Source organism: Bidens hawaiensis, unplaced genomic scaffold (assembly GCF_021521415.1).
Source record: "Bidens hawaiensis isolate Kalapana, Puna unplaced genomic scaffold, B.hawaiensis_p1.1 tig00009190_1, whole genome shotgun sequence".
Lineage (NCBI taxonomy): Eukaryota > Viridiplantae > Streptophyta > Magnoliopsida > Asterales > Asteraceae > Bidens > Bidens hawaiensis.
In genome coordinates, this window is record NW_027491677.1 from 830,514 (window position 1) to 854,474 (window position 23,961).

Here is a 23,961-nt window from a genome sequence, read left to right on the forward strand (position 1 = left end):
ACTTTGGCGAATGCCCTTTTTGGCAAAATCGCTCAGAGCCTGGGAGAAGTTTTTGAATTGTCCCCCCGACAGAAGGCGGTTATTGAATGCTTACAAGGTCCTCATGCCCAAGATTTTCTGACCGTTATCCCTATTGATGGCTTAGGCCAAAGCATGTCTGCGGTCGAGTATAGGGCCATTCTTAAGTACCGTTTGATTGTCACAATGTACCCAGAAGACGAAACATGTCCGATATGCCGTAAGGCTTGCCTGGATAAATTCGGAGAGCATGCGGTTCATTGCAAGGAGATGCCTGGGTTCAAATACCGACATGATTGGGTGCGGGACGTTCTTTGGGACATCTTAAGGCGAGCTGGGATATCAGCTAAAAAGGAAGCCCCCGTAAACTTCCTTACAGACCCCACGGAAGGGAGATCCACTCTACGACCGGCAGATTTGCTCGTCTTTGGTTGGGCCGGAGGAAAACACGCTTGTGTTGACCCCACAGGGGTATCTCCTTTAGCTGGTTTGAGGGATAATGGGTTTATAGCGGGGCAAGCAATGAAAAGGGTTGAAACGAAGAAGGTGGAGAAACATGCTAAAGCCTGCGAAGAGAACCAACATGTTTTTGTCCCTCTGGCTTTTGATACCTTTGGCTCCTTGGCACCGGAAGCTATCCGTTTCTTAACCAGGGTCCAACGGGTTGTGCATAGCAATGTGTCGACTCCAAAGGGGCAGGGGTATGTCTTTAGCAGGTTAGGGTTTGCAATTCAGAAAGGGGTGGCGGCGCAGCTTGTTGCCCGCCTACCTGCTATGTTGATGTAATATCTATGTTTCTACCATGAAATGAAATTGTAACTTTCATTTAAAGGCCATTTGTTAATTTTATGGGTATAGAAAATATCATGCATACATACAAGAATCAAGATTGTGATGTATGTATGTAGATATATATATATGTTTGTATATCTATCACTCTCTCTTGTAATTGGAGGCGAAAGAACCCAATTTTCTGTTTATGTGAGCCTGAAAACACGAACTAAATCATGAATAATATTATATTATTATAATAATAATATAATAATAATAAAAAATATAAATTAATTCGAACCACAGCTTATATTTGCTTGTATCCCGCCGAAATTCCATTTTTACCCATTAAAATATTAATTATTTAAATGTGCATTAAATGATTTTTGTATTTTATGAAGAATAAAAAGGAATATACGAAACTGCAGAAACCATTTTTATGAATAAAAACATTTAGCAATTTATTTATTGATAACTTTAACAAAAATAGGTTATTTATAATGATTATAATATAATTAGTAAAAAATATCTAAAATACATATCAGATGAATAAAGTACTCTAAATATTAAAGATGGAAGATGAAGTCTTATTTATCTATCTATCTACTTATATTAATAAAATAAAATAAAATAATAATGATTACGTGACGGTCTTATATTTTCATTTTTAGCTAATTTTTCTTACTCAAATTTCTAATATCTTTTCATATACATAGAGATTATTTATTCTAAAATTTGAAAATTCTAAATAAAACAAATAATATTAATTTATTGTAATTTAGATGAGAAAATATAAAACTAAAAATAGAATTGAAATATTTAACTAAATTAAATTTAATTTATAATATATAATAATGTTATGTGTAATAATATAAAAAAGAATGTACCAATAATAATAATAATATACGATTTCTTATATTACGTTTTCATTTAAAAATTAAATCACATTCTTCGGTATCTTAATTTTTCTAAATATATATATTATAACAAAACAATAAAAATATGTATACATATTGTGTCCTGGATTATATCAAATGTATCACACCTTTATTATTATAAGTTTTCATATCCAAGTAATTTCTTTTGATTTATTATGCAATTATATATCATACATTTCAACGAAAATCAATGTTCCAATGGATTCATAATCAACTTCTTTTCTTTTGTTAATAATAAAAACATGTATACATATATTTTCTAATTTAAAAAATATTATGTAAAAACATATTTAAATCACAAAAGAAAAAAAATAGAGTTTAATGGATTTGTGACATTAATAGCTTATCAACCTAATATGTATTTAAGATAATAAAATCCCAATTGTTTTTACAAAATCTTCTATAATCCGCTTTTATATATATATATATATGTATGCATGCAATTTTATTTGAGAATATTACTATTGAAATTGATCAATATGTTCTGGATTATATCAAGTGTATCAACTTCATCATTGTAAGTTTTCATATCCAAGTCTTTTCATTTGATTTATTATGCAATTATATATCAAGCACTTCAACGAAAACCAATGTTTCAATGAACTCATAATCAACTTTTTTTGTATTCAAACTTTTAATACTTCAACATCACAATGGCATTAGACGCGGGCGAGCTCTTTTATTTGTAAAATTTTAGTAAACTGATAAATATTAATAAATGATCATATGTTTTTAATTATGTCTTATGGTTTGCAATAATGGGTAAAAACGTGAAGGTGTTGGGCGTGACATTTGGGGTTGTTGTCACTGATGATATTGATGTGTAAGCATTTACAAATTTGAAATATATAGACTTGTCACATCTTGTTAGTCAACTTCTTGCATTCATGTATTGTTTTAATATTAAACTTTATGTTTGTGTCATCTTTACATCTTATTTTATTAACAATACACAACAAAAAATATATATTTAACAATAAGCCCAATGTCAGAGAAAATGCATTGTGTAGTTGAGATCATTAGTCCCATTGGTTTTGGGGTGCATTCCGATACTAATGACCCGAGATTGGTCATGATTGATAATGTCCCCGTCACTACCGCCCGATGGAAGATTCAGATCTATAGCCTCAAGTCGGGAACGTGGAGAAATGTGGTTGCTCAAGCTCCTTCCTGTCACAATATCACGCTCACGTTCAATCAAACAGCCATTGACAAAAACATATACTTCATAACCTATAAGGAATACATTGTTGCTGACTTACACTTAATGATGCTGATCACTAATCAAGTTTGATTTGGCTACAATCTGCACCACAAGTCGGGAACGTGGAGAAATGTGGTTGCTCAAGCTCCTTCCTGTCACAATATCACGCTCACGTTCAATCAAATAGCCATTGACAAAAACATATACTTCATAACCTATAAGGAATACATTGTTGCTGACTTACACTTAATGATGCTGATCACTAATCAAGTTTGATTTGGCTACCAAGACGCGTTGAGAAGTTCCCTTTCCCAACGTCTTAGCACGCAACTGTGTCGCTGCTCTCACCTTAACAAACCTAAATGGGTCCCTCTCGGTTATTCAACAATCTGCACCACAACTTTACACCGTGTGGCAAATTGACCCAACACACTCCTTTATCAATATATACAGCATACATGTGCAAGACGTTTCTGTTCGTATGCTGACAACCAACCAGGCTTCTCTTTCTTGCTGACACAAATTTTGATGAAAACAATATGGTGCTAAATCATATCCCTAATAACCTGGTGCATACTAATTATGCTATGTTTCTGGGAAGATCTTTCACCTTTAAGGAGTCCATGAAGTTGCTAAGTTTGTAATCAAAGATACAAAGTAATACCACACTCATTCATTTCATTTGTTAGACACTGTTATGACTTCGAAAGTACATTTGTTGTTAAATATTACCACATATGGTATTATCTTTGAGATGGTGGCTTATGAGTTTTGTATATGTATCTGGTTCTCAGTCTATGTTTTTGTGGAGGTATGGTCTTAGACCCCGGATATGACTTTTACTTATTATATTATATGTTTTATTTATTACATTATTATGATCTACTAACCAAGGCCTAATGGGCGGGGGGTTTGTGGATGTAACCCCTAGTCGGCTTGGCTTAATAGGGTTAGGGTTTCATGATGGTGGACATGGGGTTCCCTATATAAGATGTATTTATCTCTCATTTGAAGGGACTCTTGGCATCCACCGTGCCCGTGCCTATATATTTGGACGACGGCTAACGTTATCCCACGGATGGGGCCAATGAAGAGACATGGATCCAGCACGTGTCGGGTTGAAAGAATGTTCTCTAGTCTTCAAGATGAATGAACCCACACTTCGATCTTCTTCTCCGGTTTGCTCAAGATCTGCCATGGAAGTGTGGGGGGATGGGGGAGTGGAGGTGACGGTTAAGAGTTTTCTCTTATTCACATGGAGGACGAGAGTCCCATCAAATGGAAATGAAAACCCCTTATATAGGGAACCATGGTCACCATCATGAAACCCTAACCGTATTAGACCAAGCCCAGTTAGGGGTTACATCCACAAACCCCCTGCCCATTGGGCCTTGTTAGTAGACCATAATAATATAATAAATACAACACATAATATAATAAGCAAAAGTCATATCTAAGGTCTAGGACCATATCTCCACAAAAACATAGACTGAGAAGTAGACACATATACAAAACATATAAGCCACCATCTCAAAGATAAAACCATATATGGTAATATTTAACAACAGATGTACTTTCGAAGTCATAACAGTGTCTAACAAATGAAATGAATGAGTGTGGTATTACTTTGTATCTTTGATTACAAACTTAGCATCTTCATGGACTTCTTAAAGGTGAAAGATCTTTCCAGAAACATAGCATAATTAGTATGCACCGGATCATTAGGGATATGATTTAGCACCACATTGTGTTCATTGAAATCCTTGTATGCAAGGAATGGAAGCACGGTCAAAACACGGAGCCGACCAAAACCCAACAAACCTGGTCAAATACTAGGAACCGGTTCTTGCCTGACTCGATTCGTTCATACCCAACTGGGTCTTGACTTTTGTTGATCATACCCGAAATCGATGCCATGTAGAGTAATACACTCATACTCATATGGCTCTACTGCTTTTCAGAACCATCATCCGCTCTATGTTCTATCACTGTCACATATAGTGACATTTCGTGGTCCAAATGTCAAGAATTTGGAGATGAGATGGGTGAACTAGCAGTTCGGTTTCCCATGTCCCACAAAGAATGGTCACAAACTCATATATTTATGTTGAATTTGTGATGCACTTTGACCATCTCAATCCTATATGCTATAATTATGCCAAACACTACAAACTCAATCAAGAATTTCCATAAACAGATGCCACAAGGGTTATATTTGTCAATAGAATTTATAATGCTACATACTAAATCAAATAACAAGTCAAACAGTTAAAATCGATTATTGTCAATAACTAGCCTTGGCTTATAATCAGTTATTTGAGTGAACAAAAAAATCCTAACCTATATAACCGGTTAACCAATATTAACCTATTGTAGAGGTGGGAAAAAAAACCCGTTTCGTACCCGACCCACTGTACCCAGACCCGGTGGAACCGATTCCACCTCTACACGGTCAAAACCCGGAACCGGTTCTCGCTTGACTTGGTTCTTGACTTTTGTTGACCATACATGGACCTAGTTCATACCCATCCCAGTTCTTGACTTTTGTTAACCATACCCGAAATCGGCACCTAAGAATACCCGACTGGCCCACCTATTGAAATAAAAGGCCCAACTGAATACCAACGTGGGAGCCCAAACCACAACAGCTCAAATCAATGAAATTGTTTTAAAACTTTTAGCGCCAAAACAACACTCATTTACAAATTTCACCAAAATCAAACACTGATTCGAAATGAGTAATAATAATAATAATGGGTCAAGAATTAGGGTTCGTGGACAGCAATCGATTCTGTCTACATTCATCCATCGAACATCTGCTAACGGTGATGATCAGTAAGTCTTCTATTTATTTTACAAACCCTAATTTCTCTAAATTTGCAGCAATTGTGGTTTTATATCTATCTCTATATGTATATATATCTTGTTACTGTAGAGAAAGAGTGGAAAATGAAAGGACGAAGAAGCGTCAGAAGAAGACTTCGCTTTCGGATTTCCTCGACCGGAAGCTTAAGCAGAAAACTTCCAAATTAGTCCAGGTTAGGTTCTCTCTCATTTTAGATAGATAAATCTTCATACATTATATTAGGTTACGGTTATTGTTTTATTATATTATATTATTAATCAGAAATTAGAGGTGCAAACTAGCCAGTTTTGACTTTCGAGAGCCCGAGTTTGGCTCATTTCTAGCTCTTTTTAAGCTCGAACTCGGCTTGTGTATTGTTTTTCAAAGTTTTTAGTTATTTCGAGAATCCTTTAACGAGTCTAACCTCGAGTCAAAGCTTGGCTTGAGCTCTGTGAAGTAGTTACATAGAAGGCCAAAAGAGCTAACATTTAAATTTAGACAAGGCAAGTTAAGTCTTAACGATCTTTCCATACAAGGCTTGAGCTCGGGCTCGAAAATTAAAATGAGTTTTATTTGAGGTTCGGGCTCGGCTAGGCTCAAGTTTTGTATTGATCGATTTCAACTAGCTTGCTAGCGGCTTGTCTCATTTGCAACCATGTTTCTAAGCTTCTAGGATAATGACACCCGACACGTAGTAACAGAAAGGTAATAAAAGCAATGCAAAATCTATATATTAAAACTCATATTTAAAGAGTGTGTGTGTGTGTGTGTTTTGTTTTTCATATCACTTAGAAATATGTGATTTTCATGAGTTTATGACGGTTATGTGTTAGTGAGTTAGTGCATACTTCATGTCTGAATAGTTCAGGTGAATAGGAAGTTCATAATTTATGTATACAAAGAGGATGCTTTTGCACTGTTTTAGTGTACTATGATAGGTTTGGAACTTTAGTGATAACAAGAAAATAAAGGGGTGTATAGGATTGTTTTTGTAAACAATTTGAATATGCAACTTTGGTTATCCATAATGATTATTTTCTATTTGAATAATGAATAAGCCAGTTGCATCTTAACACTCAAAACCGATTATCTGCATTGGAGACTATAATCAGAGTCAGACTGTAAACGCAATCTTAAACAACCTCTAAGCATTTCCTTTTGAGATTTAAAATCAGGTGCATTTCATCTTTGTCCTGAAATTTAAATCAGTTCATTTATGTTGCATTTAATTCTCATTAATACATGATTCTACCTGAAAGGTTTGACGAGTCATGAATGGTAGGTACAGACTGTTGTTATGAACATTGTTGGGCTTCACTGAAGCGTTTTTTTTTTCTTTTTTTCACTATAAACTTAAATACTTAATTGCTGAATACATCTTTAATTTAAATTGCTGTCCCATATGAATCTAATCAAGGAATGTAAATCATCGAAGTAAAACTGTGAAATGATGCGTTTTTTCTTTGGTGATTAGTTGGAACATTGAGTGAAAAGTATTTTCTTTTTTATATTCAAATGTGCTGGATTAAAAGATAGGTGGTAATTTTTGTCAGGGTAAAGAGAAACCATTTCTCTCGCCAGGAACCGGCGTCGGTACTAATCAATATTTTAATGGAGCGCATGCTGACCAGCAAACTAAGGGAGCAGAGTTAAATAAAACTCTTGATATCGCTCTTGAACAGTTCAAGCACAATAAAGAAAATGGAGATAATGTTGGTTTCAGTTCCGAAGATTTGACTCAAAGTAGTACTGTCACGGATGTAACAAAAGAATCTCAGAGTCAGGATCAGGGGAAACAAAAAAATCAATTTGAAGGTTTGTCATAGACTCCCTGTATCCTACCCTCATTTCATTACTTTTTTCGCTAGTATTATATCAGTGTGTAACTCGATTGTTGTAAAGTTAAGTTTTTGTTTGGTCAAATTGGTTAGAAAAGTTCATTTTGTGTAGAGTGGCTCACTGGCAAATTTAGTAAATTTGTTTATATTTTTAATTCAACTGAATATTTTTTCTTTGAGCAATGAAATCAATTTTCTTTTCCAGTTTCATACTCTTTTTTGAACGTAGTTATCATCTGTAAAACACTTATAATAGGATATTATATTTCTGGTCCTAATTTTTCTACAATATTCTTAGATGCCTTTTGTTTATATCGTTTGTTCATTATGAGATTTTTTTTGTAACATTAGTCAATATGTGGATGTTAAAAGCTTTTGTTCTCTTTGGCTCATCATTAAATAACATTATAATGATCCAACGTGACAAAAAACGTGTCTTTAACGACTCAAACGTACAAAACAAAGAGTACAGAGACGAAAATGGGACCAACGTGATGGTAGTTGGTATTTCTTTTACCAAATACTTTTCATTTGCATTCGAGTGTTTTATATGATCACCAGGTTTGTATGGTAAACTATCTGCTCCAAAGGGTTTAGTTATTCTGGGAGGTGATCCAATGCCAAGACGAGCAAAACCTCAAAAACCGTTCATCAGAAGAGACTCAAACGAGAAACCACTTCCTGTTTATAATCACTGTAAGTACCAAATCTTTAAACACAGTAAGATTGTTGAAAACCAACAATTACCTAATTACTTGTCCATGAACAGATGCAAGTGGCAGTGGATGGTGGGACAGTGACATGGAAGGCGTTGACAACGATGAAGTGGGCTTCAATGAAGTGTGGGAAGGGGTCGGGTCCGCCACAATTGGTGGACTCGATTGGCATTAATCTAGCAATCATTTTGATGTTAAACTGCATCCACTAGAAATTTGATCTCATTAGGTAAAATGGTGGTTTGAATCCTGAAAAGGTACATCCTTTGTGTAAATTGTGGTTATTTTTTATGCAACTAAACTACTAACTGTAACTCCTGCAATGATGCACTCTACTAAGTAATGTTTTATGAAGAATGTCTTTAATTCCTGCACATCTGATTGCGTGAATTAAATATTCATACATATGTGGAAACAGACATGGGTGTGGTTTGATTCGGGTCAACTGGAAAACAACCAGCCAAACCCGCTTATTGTTCGGGTTACTTGGAATTTGGATCGGTTTATTATGTTTTGACTTGGCGGTTTTGGGTATTTTGAATAGTTAGCGGTTGAACTTTAAATAACCAACTTTGGAAGAATCATGTTTTATTGTTGAAAATAAATGGAATTTGAAACTTAAAAGTGTTTTTAAAAAAAATGATGCAAAGAAAAATAGTTTCAAAATAATTATTTGGCTTGTTATATGTGAACTTTAAAATCAAGATTGAAATCTTTTGATGTTTGTGTTTAAGGTTTGGTGTCTTTGTGATATAAAAAGTTGGTTGGAGTGGAATCCACTTAAGTTAAAGCTAACATTAGAAGTCATTGTTTTCCCACAACAAAAAGGTTGGTCTTTATATTAAGGCAACTTCAATATTTATTTATGTATAAATTATTTAATACCAACATACAACAATACATTAAACATGATATCTATCTTTTTAGGTAGCCTTAAATAATTGCATTAAATAACAAGTTTATACTACATAACTTTTAACATGAGAAAATCTTACTTTAGAATAGTTAGATAAAATATATTCAAGTGAACTTGTTTTTTATAAGAAAAAAAAAATGCAAGCGAATAAGATAAAATCATATTAAATTTTTACCAAGTGGAACTTCTTCTTGGCATGTCCTTCATTTTTCAACAACCAACCCATCATCATATTTTCGTGGCTTGACTTGTCCTACACTGTTGGAAGATGGACGTCTTGAATGAGCAACCTCTCAAGTCTTATCATCAATATATTAATCTACAACCCAATCTCCATAATCAATATATTAATACTTCTAAAAACCCAACCTCTCATCATCAACATATTCACACTTTTATAACCCAACCTCTCATCATCAAAACATTAACACTTCAGTGTAACCCAACCTCTCAATGGATCCGATAGACTTTGGTCTTGAAGGGGGTTGTGACTCCTATTGATTTGATGCACCTTCGTATCTCTACAACTCACAGAGCGAGGGTAGGGTCGTCATATATGTTCCATTTCCCTCAGGCAATGACGGCATGCCGGAAACAATAGCATAACTCATGATGTTGAAAATGAATATAATCTCAATCTTTAAAATCTTAAAAGATGTAAAGTGCAATTTTTTGGATGAATTTAGATAGTACATAATGACATAAAATCCAAGGAAATACAAACATGAGGAGTAGAGCCACCTCAATTATATGTATGAGTATGACACAGCTCATCATATGATAAGGTCATAAGGCTAATGTCTTGTTTCTTACTTTTGAAATTTAATAAGTATATGCTTTTTTCTGTTTAATAGTTATACTTTATATTGGGTAATGGCCACTAATTCAACACGTAAAACCGACATGACATTTTCTTTAAGTAATTATACTAAAAATCCAAAGAATACTTACACAAATATGTTAAATATGTTGTTTTAAAATGTAACTTTTTATACAATAAAAATTAATTTATCTTATTAATTAATTTTTTGTGCTAGTTGTCGTATATCCTTTAACTGTATGCTATAACTAACACAAAAATTAATAAGCCAATGATAAATATTGAAAGATTTTAATGTTATTATATTCATAATACGCACATACATATACATATATGTACCCATCAAACTAGAATTCCAAGTATAGTCAATCAAAACTCATAGTTATATTGCTTCCATTCATTGTCTTAGAGTGCAATAGTGACCCTTAATTGTTCTTTGATTTAGACAACTACATCGATCAATTATTTATTTGATAAGCACGACAAAAATGGCTTCAATAAATTATACCAACATATGTCCTTTTATATACTTACTAAAAGAATGTAATATATATTTACGTGTTTATACAAACTAATTATAAGTAGATGAACACAATAATCATATCTAGATATAGTTTGAGAGAGATAATTATGACATAACTGTCTAGCTTATTACAATCAAATTGATACGTATTGGAGTTTTTTCATTTTATTTAAAGTTGGCTATATATTAAAAACTCTCTATATGTATGTATGCACGATCTTGTGGGGTTATTTGAATATTTAGTTACTACAGAACTTTGATTTGAATCTTATGTTTAGAGGCTTCATGTGTAACAAATACTATGTCCATTACAAGATGACAAAAAATGATGAGGATGAAAGGTGCCCCTAGATTCATTATTGGGACAACATGTCATTTCATTTTTGTCTACTTTTAAATTGTTTTATAATTTATGGAACACTTGTAGTTGGATCAATGTGTTTTAGGTGGCTCCAAACATGTGCATATCCTTTAAACTAATATAATTTACGATTGTGTTGCGGTGAGTACAATAATGCTACAACCAACCTTTTCTCTATTCTTTTACTTTTGAGCAAAAGTATTTTCAAGTGATTCTATATACATATTCTAGTTTATATCCCGTGTATTATATATGTTGAATAATGAAAACAAAATAATATGTAATCTATAAATACTATAAAAATGATACAATTTACATTACATAGGTTATATAATAATAAGTTTAAAGTAGGAGTGATCATTATACGAATATACAGTCCAAACCTACAACACTCGATTTATCAGAACACGAATATAGTTTATCTAATTTGGTTCTCGGTTATTCAATACCGAATATGATCTAGTTCTTCATTAGTTTTAGAGTTGAAATTGGAATCAAAATCGAGGGTCAAGTCCTCGAAACCTGACCCATTAGAACGAACATACCGTTTATCCGGTCCGATGGGTTTTCATATTATGGCTCCCAGTCTAATTTGACCTGGTTCTAACATGATAACCATCGAAGTTTAAATTCCATTTCTGACCCTAGAAAAGAAATTTGGTTTTTGAATTTGTCAAATATTTGTTTGGACATATATCATACCATTCACATTTTGAATTTTCATTTTTTTTCTAGAATTATCACACGAGTGAGTATTTATACTCAAAATCAATTACATGCATATGTTAAAAATATTGGAAAATTATTATAATATTTTTTCAAAGAAGATTAATAATAAGTTAATAACTAGGATTTAGGTGTTAACCAAACCAACCATGAAAGTTTGTAGAAGAGGTCATTGTCGAGGAGACTGGTCGGCTATGGTACAATATGCCTTTTCTCATGTGTATATGGGGCCCCGATAATAAGTACAACCGACCCACTTCTTATTCTTCTAATTCATCACATTAAATATTCATTTATTCCTTACATATAATTGTTTTTATTAAAATACACAAGCCATAGTATATATGGGTTTTAATTATATATTTAAACATTTGAGTGCTAGTATTATAATGTCTTTGCACGTTTTTTATTCTAAAGTGCCTAATGTGATATCTAAAATCAAATTAAAACCTATGACTGACGCCGGAGGAAATGGGTTGTCAAATGATCAATCATAGCTTTTACTTTTTTTTTTCTTTCTAAATTTTCATCTCATTAATATTTATATAACAATATTTAGTCATTACATGTAAAACATAAAAAGCCTGTTAATGTCTATATGGTGTTGATGTTACATGAAAAAAAAGAGTCTTTTTGACTCATCCACTTTAGACGAATGAGGTAAACAAACTTAACATCAATCGAAACTTAAGTTTATGATAATACAAAACTAGTAATATTCAAACCAACTAAAGAACTCATCTTAATCGAATAACAATCCCTCTCAACCTTTCTCACCTTTTAATTTTGTACTACTTTTAAGCAATTTATAAATTGATCACAAAAACTTTTTTACTTGACATTATTTTATGATAGCGTAGAAACATAACTAATACCAATTGAATTCTCGTCCCGTTCAAATTAAAGTCGTGTATTTAAAACAACGTAATATATTTAAAAATAAAAGGAAAGCCAATGAGAATAAAATCCATGTGTTTTGTTACTTACAAATTACAATTACCTTAACCCCAAAGTTAAGTTTAGTTTTGACAGTGATGACTGTACATGTATGTATATATGTGTGAGACAAACGCCATTGATGACATTTCTTTTGTACTAACAAAAAGTATTAATATTATTATTATTATTATTATTATTCGCACATATATATATATATATATATACACACACAGAGACCAGATGGCGGCAATTGGACGTGGTGCTACACAGGTGTAACGTTCTCCGTCGTCGTCTTCAATCCAATCCACCTCGTAATCCGATCCTCTTATTATTCATTCCAATAATATTAATAATATTTAAGCGCAAGCAATTTGAATCCAAGTCGGTTAGGCTATAATTGCTTGCCGCCTCAGATCCCATTTTTCCCGTTCACACTTCATTTTTAGTTTAATTATTAATAATAATAATTCACACCGGCAATCCGTAACCCTAATTTTTAGGCACACTGAGTTTGTTTGAGTAGAGTTGAACGAAGACACACTACTTGATTAATTAATTAAGTAATTGTAGTAGTTGAATATAGCCGTTGGCTGGCGATTAGGTTAAAAGTAGTTGTTGTTGTAGTTTTTAATCACTTATCACTGTTGCTTGCTATACCTTTACGCCATCCATCCAAACAGGATCTGAGATTTTGTAGAGCTGTGTATTGGTTTTCGGAATAATAATAATAATAATAATAATAATAATAATAATAATAATAATAATAGAGTAGAGATGGTGAGTGGGAACATATTTCATTTTAGGAAGAATTCATGGCCGACCGAAGAGTACATTAATCGAACTACCCTGCAACTGGTAATACATCTCTCTACATTCATTATTAGTGTTTCTCAATTGCTTTAGTAATCGATGAGATCGGTACCAGTACCACTGAAAATGAATGTTTTGATTGAATTGGTGATGATGGTTATTGGATGCAGCTTGATTTCGATGGCGGTGCACCGCCTGAACAAGCATGGAGAAGGAAGTTAAACACTCATGCCAATATTCTCAAGGAATTCAGTATTACTTTTATGGAAGCACTTAAAATGGTTTGTGATTTATTATTATCATTATTATTATTAACTTGAAAACTAGAACATTTGTGTTGCTTAAAATGTGATATATGATTCTCAGTTTGTAACTTTATGTGGTGCTTTTTGTAAAATGTTAAAAACAGATGCGGCTTGGCTTACGGTTGTGGTCATATGTAAGAGAAGAGGCTTCCCATGGAAGGGTAAGTGTTCTAACTATCTTCTTTTTGTGCATAATATAAGCATTTGGATAGATTAAGTATAACTAGAGTTCTTGAGATAAAGAAGATAAGGGGGTGTTTGTGGTTTTGAGATACTAGATTATTTGAACTGAACGGTTATATAATCAGCCAGTAGACATTTATAATGTTGTATGAGAGTTTGGCAAGTTGTATTTTTTAAGGATTTAATAGACAGAAGGGCATATTTTATAATTGTATTCCACCATTTGATAATCAGCAGAAGGATGTTATCTGGATTTTACAAACAAACAAATAATCAAACATCGCTTTCAAACAAACATCCAAATTCCAAACACCCCTTTTCTGTTAATCTGTATGTGGTTGAGTCTTTGACAAATTTATATCATCTGTATGTGCTTTTTAGTAGTTACTTTGCACCAAAAACCATTCAGTCTTTCCATTAGTGACCTACTTTACTTATATGGTTCTTGGATTAATATATGCAGAGGGCGCCCATTGATCCTTTCAATCGTGAAGGAAAACCGCTAGCAACCCAAGGAGTTCCACTAGGTGGGATGGGGTAAGTTCTGAAAAATAATTCATTTTCATTTTGCAGAACTGCCATATTTAACATCCTTAAATTTTTTTATTTTTATACTTTTAGAAGTGGCAGCATAACTAGAGGTTTTAGAGGAGAGTTCAGACAATTCCAAATCCTCCCGGGTACATGTGAGGCTTCCCCTGTGATGGCCAATCAGTTCTCTGTAAATCTCAGCCCTTAGTTTATCTTATATAAAATATTCATATAAGTGTATGCTAATTTTCTTATGTATAACATTTAGTAGCAAAATACCAGTAGCATGCAAGTCAATTTGTTCTGGTTTATAGATGTTTTCTTTTGGCCTTTTGATGAATCTTTTTATTGATGATTACAGATTTTTATATCACGAGACGGTGGCCATAAAAAGTATGCATCAGTTTTATCCCCAGGCCAACATGAAGGGATAGGGTAATTGGATAAACAGCCTTTTTTCTTCTTGCTATTACACTCAAAAAAGTGCACTATGTGATTTTTTTATTTTTTAAATAATTGAAATTAGTAGGCTAGGCTCCATCATTTCTCCTTATTGGTACATGAGCCATGACGTATAAAGTAGTTAAACAAGTCATATTCATGTTTTATACTTGTGTTAAGTGAATCGTTTCTAACCTGTTAAACATGATAATACCCGAAGTGACAGCCCTAGGTTGGGTGATGGGTCAAAATGGAATTTTATTATGTGTCAGGTTGGGTAGGCCTGAAACACTTATTGACCAATTCTTACAAGTAAACTGTTTAAAACACTGTCACAAAAACATATTTGGCAATGTTAGTCTAATTTTTGCATTGTTCAAGAGACTATTTGCGTTTAAAATCATTTTAGACTGCATTTGACACTTTTAATCTGTTTTCTTCTTAAGTGATCTTTTTTATTTGGCTAATTTGATCTGTCAAGGCATATAACATAGCTCAAATTAACCCATTTATAGATTAATGGGTTGAAGTTGCCCCCTCTAAATTTCATCAACAATGGATATGTGATGACTTTATTTTTGTATTATATTCCAGAAAATGTACAGATCAAGGTTTATCATCATGGGGCTGGAATTTAAGTGGCCAACATTCCACGTATCATGCATTATTCCCCCGGGCGTGGACTGTTTATGATGGTATGATTTTGTCATATTCATTGCAATAAGTTAAATGGCGTTTAACTTATCTTACATGAGATAATGAGCCATCTTTTCTTTCTTATTATTAGGCGAACCTGACCCAGAACTAAAAGTGTCATGTCGCCAAATCTCGCCATTTTTGCCTCACAATTACCGAGATAGCAGTCTTCCTACATCAGTATTTGTTTATACGGTACAATTTTTTAAAAGATGTGATTTGTTATCTTGCATTTCTTCTGGCATCCTGTGGTTATGATCTAATTACTAGGTCATTGCTTCTTTGTTTGCTAGTTGGTGAATACTGGGAAAGAAAGGGCACAAGTCAGCCTTCTCTTAACTTGGGCAGTAAGTCTACTGTTTATTTTTGACTTTTTACCATTTAAATGTATCTGTTTTGCCTTCTTGCATATAAATTGATGTGTTTGTTTTACAGAACTCAATTGGAGGTATATCACATCTTTCCGGGGATCATGTAAATGAGCCGTTTAGGTAAGTCTGATTTACCCTGTGCTTAATCAACAGTTCTTTTTGCTTTGTCTTGTTGTAATTTTCTGTTTTCTTATTGACAGAGGTGAAGATGGAGTCTCAGGTGTGCTTCTACATCACAAGTAAGTCAACCACGTATATTAATAATTCATGACTGTCAATTTCAACTCGTTTACTTACGAATGGGTCGGTTTTGGTCATGTTTAATTATTATGAAAAACTTAACAAATTAATTATGGTCTGCAGGACAGCAAAAGGGAACCATCCTGTTACATTTGCTGTCGCCGCATGTGAAACCCAGAATGTCAATGTTACGGTTTTACCTAGTTTCGGTTTGTCTGAAGGATGCTCTGTTACTGCTAAAGAAATGTGGGGTAAAATGGAACAGGTAATTATTTCATTTTTGTAAACTATAGTATAATTCTTTTATTATTTTTAATCATCATTTTTTCTTTAGGATGGTCATTTTGACCAGGGTAACTATAATACGGGCCCCACTGTTCCTTCATCAACTGGGGATGCAAACTGTGCTGCAGTCTCTGCTTCAACGTGGGTTGAACCAAATTGGAAGTGCACTGTGGCATTTGCTATTGCATGGTCATCTCCAAAAGTCAAATTTATGAAAGGGAAATCATATCACAGGTTACCTGTCATATTTCTGAGTGTATTTATAAGTATACATATCCTTTTAAGTTGTAATATCATATTTACATGACTCTTCTTTTGTAGGCGGTACACAAGATACTATGGTACTTCTGAGAGGGCAGCTGAGGATTTGGTTCATGATGCTCTGACAAGTACGTGTTGTAATTTTTGGTTGTTTTATGCTATCGAAACAAAATTGGATAATTGTTTTTATGCGTTAAACGATTTATCCTCTGCATTTTGATATTTTGGTCAGATTACAAGAGGTGGGAAGAAGAGATTGAGAAATGGCAAAATCCAATCCTTAAAAACGACAAGCTACCAGAGTGGTAACTGACTAACTTCTCCTTTAATACTTATAATTTATATTTAAGGGTCAAATAATCAGTTGTCCATTATCACTTTCAGGTACAAATTTACATTATTCAATGAGCTCTACTTTTTAGTTGCTGGTGGCACAATTTGGATTGGTACTAATCCTATCGAACTTTTTAATGCTAGACAGCCTGTTCTGTAATTTCACATCTTTTTTAATTACCTTTAGTGAATGTTATTCTTTTCAGACGCACCGCTACCAGCAGTTGACTTCATGCAAGATCAGAAGCATCAATCAAAAATAGCAAACAATACAAATAATGGTCATGATGACATTAATGGTAACGGTTTCACATATGATGAGGAAAATTCTGTTACAGCTTCGAGTGAAGATGAAGACGTGCTTGAGGAGGCCAACAAACGCCGTCTGAATTCGTCCAATGACAATGAAGATGTTGGTAGCTTTTTATATTTAGAAGGTGTAGAATACATCATGTGGTGTACATATGATGTTCATTTCTATGCATCCTTTGCTCTTCTGGAACTCTTTCCGAAAATCGAGCTCAGTATTCAACGGGAATTTGCAAGAGCCGTTTTATTTGAAGACCAAAGAAAAGTCAAATTTCTAGCAGATGGAAAATGTGGGATTCGAAAAGTCAAAGGTGCGGTCCCACATGATCTTGGAACTCATGATCCATGGCATGAAATGAATGCATATAACATACATGATACTAGCAAATGGAAAGATTTGAACCCTAAATTTGTCCTCCAAGTTTACCGAGATTTTGCTGCAACCGGTGATTTATCGTTTGCAGCTGAAGTATGGCCCGCTGTCTGTGCTGCCATGGCCTACATGGACCAGTTTGACCGAGACTCTGACGGTCTAATTGAAAACGACGGTTTCCCCGACCAAACATATGATGCGTGGACCGTACATGGTGTTAGTGCTTACTGTGGTTGTTTATGGCTGGCGGCACTTCAAGCAACCGCCGCCATGGCTGCACAGCTAGGCGATTCAACCACCGCAGAAGGGTATAAACGGAAATTCAACAAAGCGAAAACCGCATTCGAATCAAAGCTATGGAACGGGTCCTACTTTAACTATGATAGCGGGTCAAGTAGCAATAGTAAATCGATTCAAGCGGATCAATTAGCGGGTCAATGGTATATGGCTTCATCGGGTGTACCAAATTTGTTTGATGAATATAAAATCAAAAGCACTTTGCAGAAGATTTATGATTTTAATGTTTTGAAAGTGGGTGGGGGTAGGATGGGTGCGGTAAATGGCATGCATCCTAATGGAAAAGTGGATGAAACATGTATGCAGTCTCGAGAAATGTGGGCCGGGGTTACCTACGGGCTTGCAGCCACTATGATTTATGCGGGTATGGAGGAACAGGGGTTTTCAACTGCTGAAGGTATATTCACAGCTGGCTGGTCAGAAGATGGGTTCGGGTAAGTTTGCTCAATAAGTTTCTTGAATCCTTAAATATAGGGCTGTAAGCGAACTGAACCGAACCAAAAAAGGCTTAGTTCATGTTCGTTAAGGTTTTATCGGACAAACAAACAGTTTATGGACTCAACCAAACAGACTTTCTTGTTTGTGAGCGGTTCACGAACACAATTGAACATTAAAAAATTTTATTTGATTGGCCCAACCAAGAATTGTATGTGTCAACGGTTTGGTCCCAAGTTAGTGTTGGTGTCTTTCTAAACATTCATATTCATATGTTAATTTACATATAAATTAATCACATTATACTCATATATATATATACATATATTTGTTTTATTGTTAATAGTTTTACTTAAATCTATATGACAAGATTAGGAAAGTCATTGATGGAAATATAAAAAACTTTTAATGAACAAACAAACATAACTGACATAAACAAACACCCTATCGAACGTTCACGAACACAATTGAAGGAACATGACTTGTGTTTGTTCAGTTAATTGAACGAAATAATGTTCGTTTATTTACTAAATGAAAGAACATATACAAACCTACCACCGAACAGTTCACCGAATGTTTGGTTTGCTTACAACCCTACTTAAATGGTTTATGAAGTATAAAATGAATATCCTATTGTTATTATTATGTTTGCAGATACGCATTTCAGACTCCAGAGGGGTGGACGATGGATGGTCACTTTCGGTCGCTTGTATACATGAGACCGCTTGCGATATGGGGCATGCAATGGGCTTTATCTCCTGCAAAGGTGGTCTTGCATGCACCTGAAATTAACATGATGGATAGAGTTCATGAGTCACCATTGGATTACCCGAGTGAGACGGGTGGTGTTAAAAAGATAGTTCACAAAGCTAAGTGTTTGAGCGGCGCCGTGTTTAATTGCACATGCTGACTCGCCATAGTATACTATACTTGTGTCTTGTTTGTGATTCCTGTGGCTAACCAAACTAATCAAAAGCTCGTGTAAGGATAGTTTGGTCGGGTGTATGTATGTATGTAAAAGAGGACTTTTTGTACTTTCATAAGCTCTAATTCATTCTTGGACAACCGGTAATTACGAAAAGATCTACAATCTGACTTTCATTCTGAAATGCATAAAGTTTATTAGAGAAAATATTTGTTCTCTGGTATACATTTTTTATGGTAATGAAGTATCTTGCCTTACAATTTGTATAAACTTAGGTGTAGTGTAGTATGTATATTAGGAAGTAGGAACTTCATACGTCCCGGTTTATACAGACCAAATTACATTAATTTCCTTGGTATACAAATCAAACGCACGGCATGATTTGAGAATATACTTGTCGGTCTAATACACGCAAGAACGGCGAGGTTCCATCGAACTTTCATTCAATATCTTAGCCTTGCTCTTATATTGGGATGAAGTTTTACATGAAATGACGCGAAAGGAAGGGGGATTATATAACAGTTCAAGACAGCATATTACTTACAAAACTGTCACTTGCACTTACAACTTCAAAAAACTATGAAATCATGCGGTTAGGCGGTTATTCTGAGCATAGCCAAGTCATCTTCTTTCAAAAGGACACTTTATCTTACATGTGCATAACCATGCCGGACGATAGTCTTCAATTTCTTAGTGCAAAGTGCAAACCAATATGCATTCTAGCATTTATATGAGCTCATGAGCAAAACCAACGACACCATTTTTTACAGTGTGGAAACCGTAAAAATACAGTAATATACTAATCGGAATAGAGCTAGGTGGTTGGTGATTGTAATTTCTAGTTTATGTTTGCTTAAGAGTAACGAATACTTTAGTGACAACAAACGAAAGTACATAGTTGTTTGTTGACCCAAAGTTATATAAATAGATTAGCTAAAAGTGTGACAAAAAATATATATGATAGTTGATTTGAGCTCATATACACATTTTTGGTGGTTATGTTGTTTCTACTTACATTTATGATACAAACAAAATCTGATGGCCAATAGTGATGACGTATGCGGGGTTATGTTATGCAGCACCGATTCCTGTTCCTTGACACGAGTCACAAATCGTATGACCATTGCCTTCGCAATAAGCACATTTTGTGTCTTCGCCTATCCATTCCAAAAACTGCACCAAAACCCAACATTATGAGCTGGAAAAATTTTGCTAATAATTTATAGGCAAACTGTGTAAATAGAAACCATCTTCACATTTTCCCAAGTTTAATCACCAACATTAGTAGGTGTCAACTTGTATTTTATAATTGATTTTGGAAAACTTGTAAAATGGATTGTAGCATAGGTCATCTTAGTTATTTTAGTGACAACTACTGATATAACATTTAATGATAAATTTCGAAAAACATGTGGATATGGACTTTTTCTTTATAGCTAAAATTTATTCAACATGAGGTTGGTTGTTAAAATGCTAATTTCTGCTCAAGGTTGTTTCTATTTCATACATTTTGCCTATAATTTATTAGAAAAGAAAGTGAAGCATTCAAAGCATATACTAACCTGCGGCTCTATGTTTGGCTCACCCGTTCCATCACATTCTGCAACAAAATAACTTGTTAGGTTATAATTGTAAAAAAAACAAATGAAATGATCAATCACATTAGTTAGCAAGTGTTTGAATGTGCATTTAAAGCAATTATTATGGTTTTGCTATCTGGTTGTTTGGGGTTAAGGTAATTAAATATTAAGAACTACTCGCCCATCTAGCCAGACCGACTGAACCACCCGTTTTTCCACCTCTACATGTATCTTTATTCAAGAAAGGTTGTTTTGGGAATAAGAAACCGTACCTAAGCACAATAACCGGCCTTCCCCACGACATGTAATGCACTTTGTCTTCACAACACCTTTGCTATTAGGTTGACTTTGACCACTTCTGTTTTTGAGCCTGGAAGAGTCTTCCCATCTGTTTTCTCCAAGAAGAAAGACTCGATGCTCGTTCGGGTCAGGTTTCACAACTCTCAAAGGAATTTCTGGTGTCTGTGTTGCAGCAACTCCATTTGAACCCTTCTAGAACAACAAAAGATCATTACATTAGCGTTTATTGTACTTCTTGGAGATGGCACTATCAAGTTTCAAGATTTCCTCTTACCTTGATGGCAGACGACTTGTCTTGTTGGTCTATAAATAATCTTTCTAGAAGCTCTGCTGTCATTATTCCAGTTTCAGGCACACCTATGGAAGACTTGCAAGCACAAATCACACAATTAAATGAACGCACTAATGGAAAGTAACACTATACCATCTTCAGAAGGGTGTGTTTGGTAAGAAAATGGAACTAATAGCTCACCTGCCATGTTTTTACAGCTCTCTCTGTGCCACTTGAGAAGCTAGCAAACTCCTCGTCTTCCTCACCACAATAAAATCCTAATTTTAGTAATGCCTCCTACGATCAACAGAGATTAACAGTTATATCGGGTATTAGAATAAGGTATGGACATTCAAATGTTAAAGTTTGAATAAGAATCCCACTAAAGGATAACATAACAAGCAGATCAGTTTGACATGTTTTACCAAGTGCAGCATATGAATGTTTACTTTCAGTAAAACTTGAAAAATTAGAACAAGATAATCAATTTAAAAGTATGGAATAGTCAGATAATCAAGCAGCAAAATATAGTGTTTGAATGTGCTTATATTGTACAAAGTTAGAATTTAGCAAATTCTGGTTCATATAATCAGCTGTGACAAAATGCAAATACTGGAGATGGCGTTCGGACTTGCGTTTGGTTTAACAAAACACAACTATCAGACAACTAACTGATAACTAAGATTTTCATAATTCTGCTAATTTTGTAAGACGGTAAAAGACTTCTTGACTTCCATTCAATAGAGAGTTACAACATATACTTACTTATATACAGATAAACGAGACCCGTGGACTCGATACTAAACCCCTAAATACTCCAGGTTCCGATAAATGTACAGATTAGTAGTTTGCTCTGCTTATCCACTCTAGCGAAACACGTTTGCTACACATTGAAAACACAGCAATAATAAGATAATGCCAAACGAAAGCAAGCAAACTACCTGCAACATTTGAACCTGATCGCCTTCCGATCCCATTCGTAACGTTATCCTCTTAATTATCACCTCGTCATCCTTTACCTCCTTATCCTCAACTCTAACCACCTCCTTCACCACCACCTCTTCAACGTCCTCAACCGCCTCGTCCGTAACATCCTCAACCGCCTCCAGCACCAACGGCACGGCACTAGTTCCAGTCTCAGCAATCTGACTCACCTCCTTCTTCAACACACGTAACAACTTCGTAACAGAATTAATATTATTATTATCATCGCCTTCACGTATTAGTTCTTCAATTTGAAGTTTGAGAGCTTTGATTTCGTTCAATAGAGACTCCTTCTCAGCGTCCAACCGGTGCTGCTCGCGAATCCAGCGTTGCTCTTCGCGGAGCCACCGGATCTCTTCGCGTTCGTACTCCGAACTGTTGTTGTTGAAGGTGAAGCAAATGTGAGATTTAGGTGTGCGTTTGGTGAAGGTTAAGATATTATTATTATTATTAATAAGATTGAATGCTGACAGAATGATTGGTGATGATTTGTGATATGAAGAAGGAAACGGATTGAAGCTCAGTGGAAGTGAAGAAGACGACATTTTGGCAATCGGTTTAAAGTAACCACACCACACCACACCACACCACACCACCCCACCGGATAACGGGATTGAAGCTAAGGTGCACTTATGGGTGTAAACCACTTGCTTTAATTTACGAGAGAGAGCTTAAGCCCAAGCTTCGAATAATTAATCGATTTTTTTAGAGGTAGTATTAAAGAGAAAGAAAATATTGTTAACAAGCATTTTAAGTTTTTAACTGTGTGTGTGTGTTAATACAAACACTAAATTATAGTTCTTGAAATGGACAATTCAAAGAGAGAAAATATGGAATTTGACCGACTATTCTTCAATGTTTCCAAAATGGACAAAAAAATAAGGGATTGAGCCGTGTGGATAATAATAATAATAATAATAAACTTGAAGTACAAAACAAGCCTACGTGACTTTTGACAAGTACACGGTGCTTGATGAGAGTACAACCTTATGTAAGTATTTATTAGATAGATAGGCAGTCACGGGCCTTAGAGATCCAGCAGCCCACTCACAAAGACTTGACTTTACAAAATCAGTAACCAACCAAAATATTTTGGTATTTCAAGAAAATAAGGATTTCTAGCTTTGGCATTTGACTTTTCTTATCAAAACAAGTCAAGTTTTTTTAAGTTTACAACAAAGAATTGACATTAATGTTGCAAAATTAAGAAATCAAGTTTAGTAATTAGTAATCATATGTATTGTTTTTTGATATTTAAAGAAAATATGGTATTTAGAATTTGGCATTTGCCTGCGACTTGTTTGACTTTTGAAGTCAAAATTGTTACTTGTTGGGAAAGAAGAGGTTCTTATTGTAATTTATGTCATCCTTTTTCCGTTTTTATGATTATCTGTTTGATTTTGGTATTTCCATTGT

General features: G+C 34.4%; 3 protein-coding genes across 5 annotated transcripts; 2 read left to right on the forward strand and 1 right to left on the reverse strand.

Moving 5' to 3' along the window:
* Nucleotides 1-5,665: 5,665 nt before the first annotated feature.
* LOC143531512 (uncharacterized) lies at nt 5,666-8,674 on the forward strand. The gene is made up of 5 exons (XM_077026791.1): nt 5,666-5,766; nt 5,867-5,969; nt 7,330-7,591; nt 8,176-8,310; nt 8,384-8,674. The coding sequence occupies exons 1-5, from the start codon at nt 5,666-5,668 to the stop codon at nt 8,503-8,505; spliced, it is 723 nt and encodes a 240-aa protein (XP_076882906.1). The 3' UTR covers nt 8,506-8,674.
* Nucleotides 8,675-12,962: 4,288 nt separating this feature from the next.
* On the forward strand, nt 12,963-19,532 carry LOC143531548 (uncharacterized). Its single transcript, XM_077026821.1, has 18 exons — nt 12,963-13,470; nt 13,596-13,706; nt 13,835-13,891; nt 14,377-14,450; nt 14,535-14,634; nt 14,806-14,879; nt 15,480-15,580; nt 15,673-15,776; nt 15,875-15,928; nt 16,017-16,072; nt 16,153-16,191; nt 16,316-16,457; nt 16,527-16,711; nt 16,799-16,866; nt 16,971-17,043; nt 17,123-17,184; nt 17,278-18,484; nt 19,140-19,532. The coding sequence occupies exons 1-18, from the start codon at nt 13,390-13,392 to the stop codon at nt 19,393-19,395; spliced, it is 2,844 nt and encodes a 947-aa protein (XP_076882936.1). The 5' UTR covers nt 12,963-13,389; the 3' UTR covers nt 19,396-19,532.
* On the reverse strand, nt 19,117-23,113 carry LOC143531549 (protein disulfide isomerase pTAC5, chloroplastic-like). 3 transcript variants are annotated; one of them, XR_013135036.1, is made up of 7 exons: nt 22,503-23,113; nt 21,763-21,858; nt 21,565-21,657; nt 21,263-21,482; nt 20,973-21,010; nt 20,426-20,583; nt 19,117-19,267 (listed from the first exon to the last, which is right to left on the reverse strand). XR_013135036.1 is itself a non-coding variant. In XM_077026823.1 (6 exons), the coding sequence occupies exons 1-6, from the start codon at nt 23,088-23,090 to the stop codon at nt 20,482-20,484; spliced, it is 1,134 nt and encodes a 377-aa protein (XP_076882938.1). In that variant the 5' UTR covers nt 23,091-23,113; the 3' UTR covers nt 20,309-20,481. The 3 variants fall into 3 exon arrangements, 2 of the variants coding, with proteins under 2 accessions (XP_076882938.1, XP_076882937.1); XM_077026823.1 differs by lacking the exon at nt 19,117-19,267 and having other exon boundaries at nt 20,309-20,583; nt 21,263-21,479; XM_077026822.1 differs by lacking the exon at nt 19,117-19,267 and having other exon boundaries at nt 20,309-20,583.
* Nucleotides 23,114-23,961: the final 848 nt, after the last annotated feature.

Excerpts from the sequence above, each read along its gene's own strand:
- LOC143531512 (XM_077026791.1), top strand. The coding sequence starts at position 5,666 with ATGAGTAATAATAATAATAATGGGTCAAGAATTAGGGTTCGTGGACAG. Across the intron at positions 5,767-5,866 it reads TCTGCTAACGGTGATGATCA|AGAAAGAGTGGAAAATGAAA; the intron begins GTAAGTCTTCTA and ends TTGTTACTGTAG. Across the intron at positions 8,311-8,383 it reads ACTTCCTGTTTATAATCACT|ATGCAAGTGGCAGTGGATGG; the intron begins GTAAGTACCAAA and ends GTCCATGAACAG.
- LOC143531548 (XM_077026821.1), top strand. The coding sequence starts at position 13,390 with ATGGTGAGTGGGAACATATTTCATTTTAGGAAGAATTCATGGCCGACC. Across the intron at positions 13,471-13,595 it reads ATCGAACTACCCTGCAACTG|CTTGATTTCGATGGCGGTGC; the intron begins GTAATACATCTC and ends TATTGGATGCAG. Across the intron at positions 13,892-14,376 it reads AAGAGGCTTCCCATGGAAGG|AGGGCGCCCATTGATCCTTT; the intron begins GTAAGTGTTCTA and ends TAATATATGCAG.
- LOC143531549 (XM_077026822.1), bottom strand. The coding sequence starts at position 23,090 with ATGTCGTCTTCTTCACTTCCACTGAGCTTCAATCCGTTTCCTTCTTCA. Across the intron at positions 21,658-21,762 it reads GAGCTGTAAAAACATGGCAG|TCTTCCATAGGTGTGCCTGA; the intron begins GTGAGCTATTAG and ends TGTGCTTGCAAG. Across the intron at positions 21,483-21,564 it reads ACAAGTCGTCTGCCATCAAG|AAGGGTTCAAATGGAGTTGC; the intron begins GTAAGAGGAAAT and ends TTGTTGTTCTAG.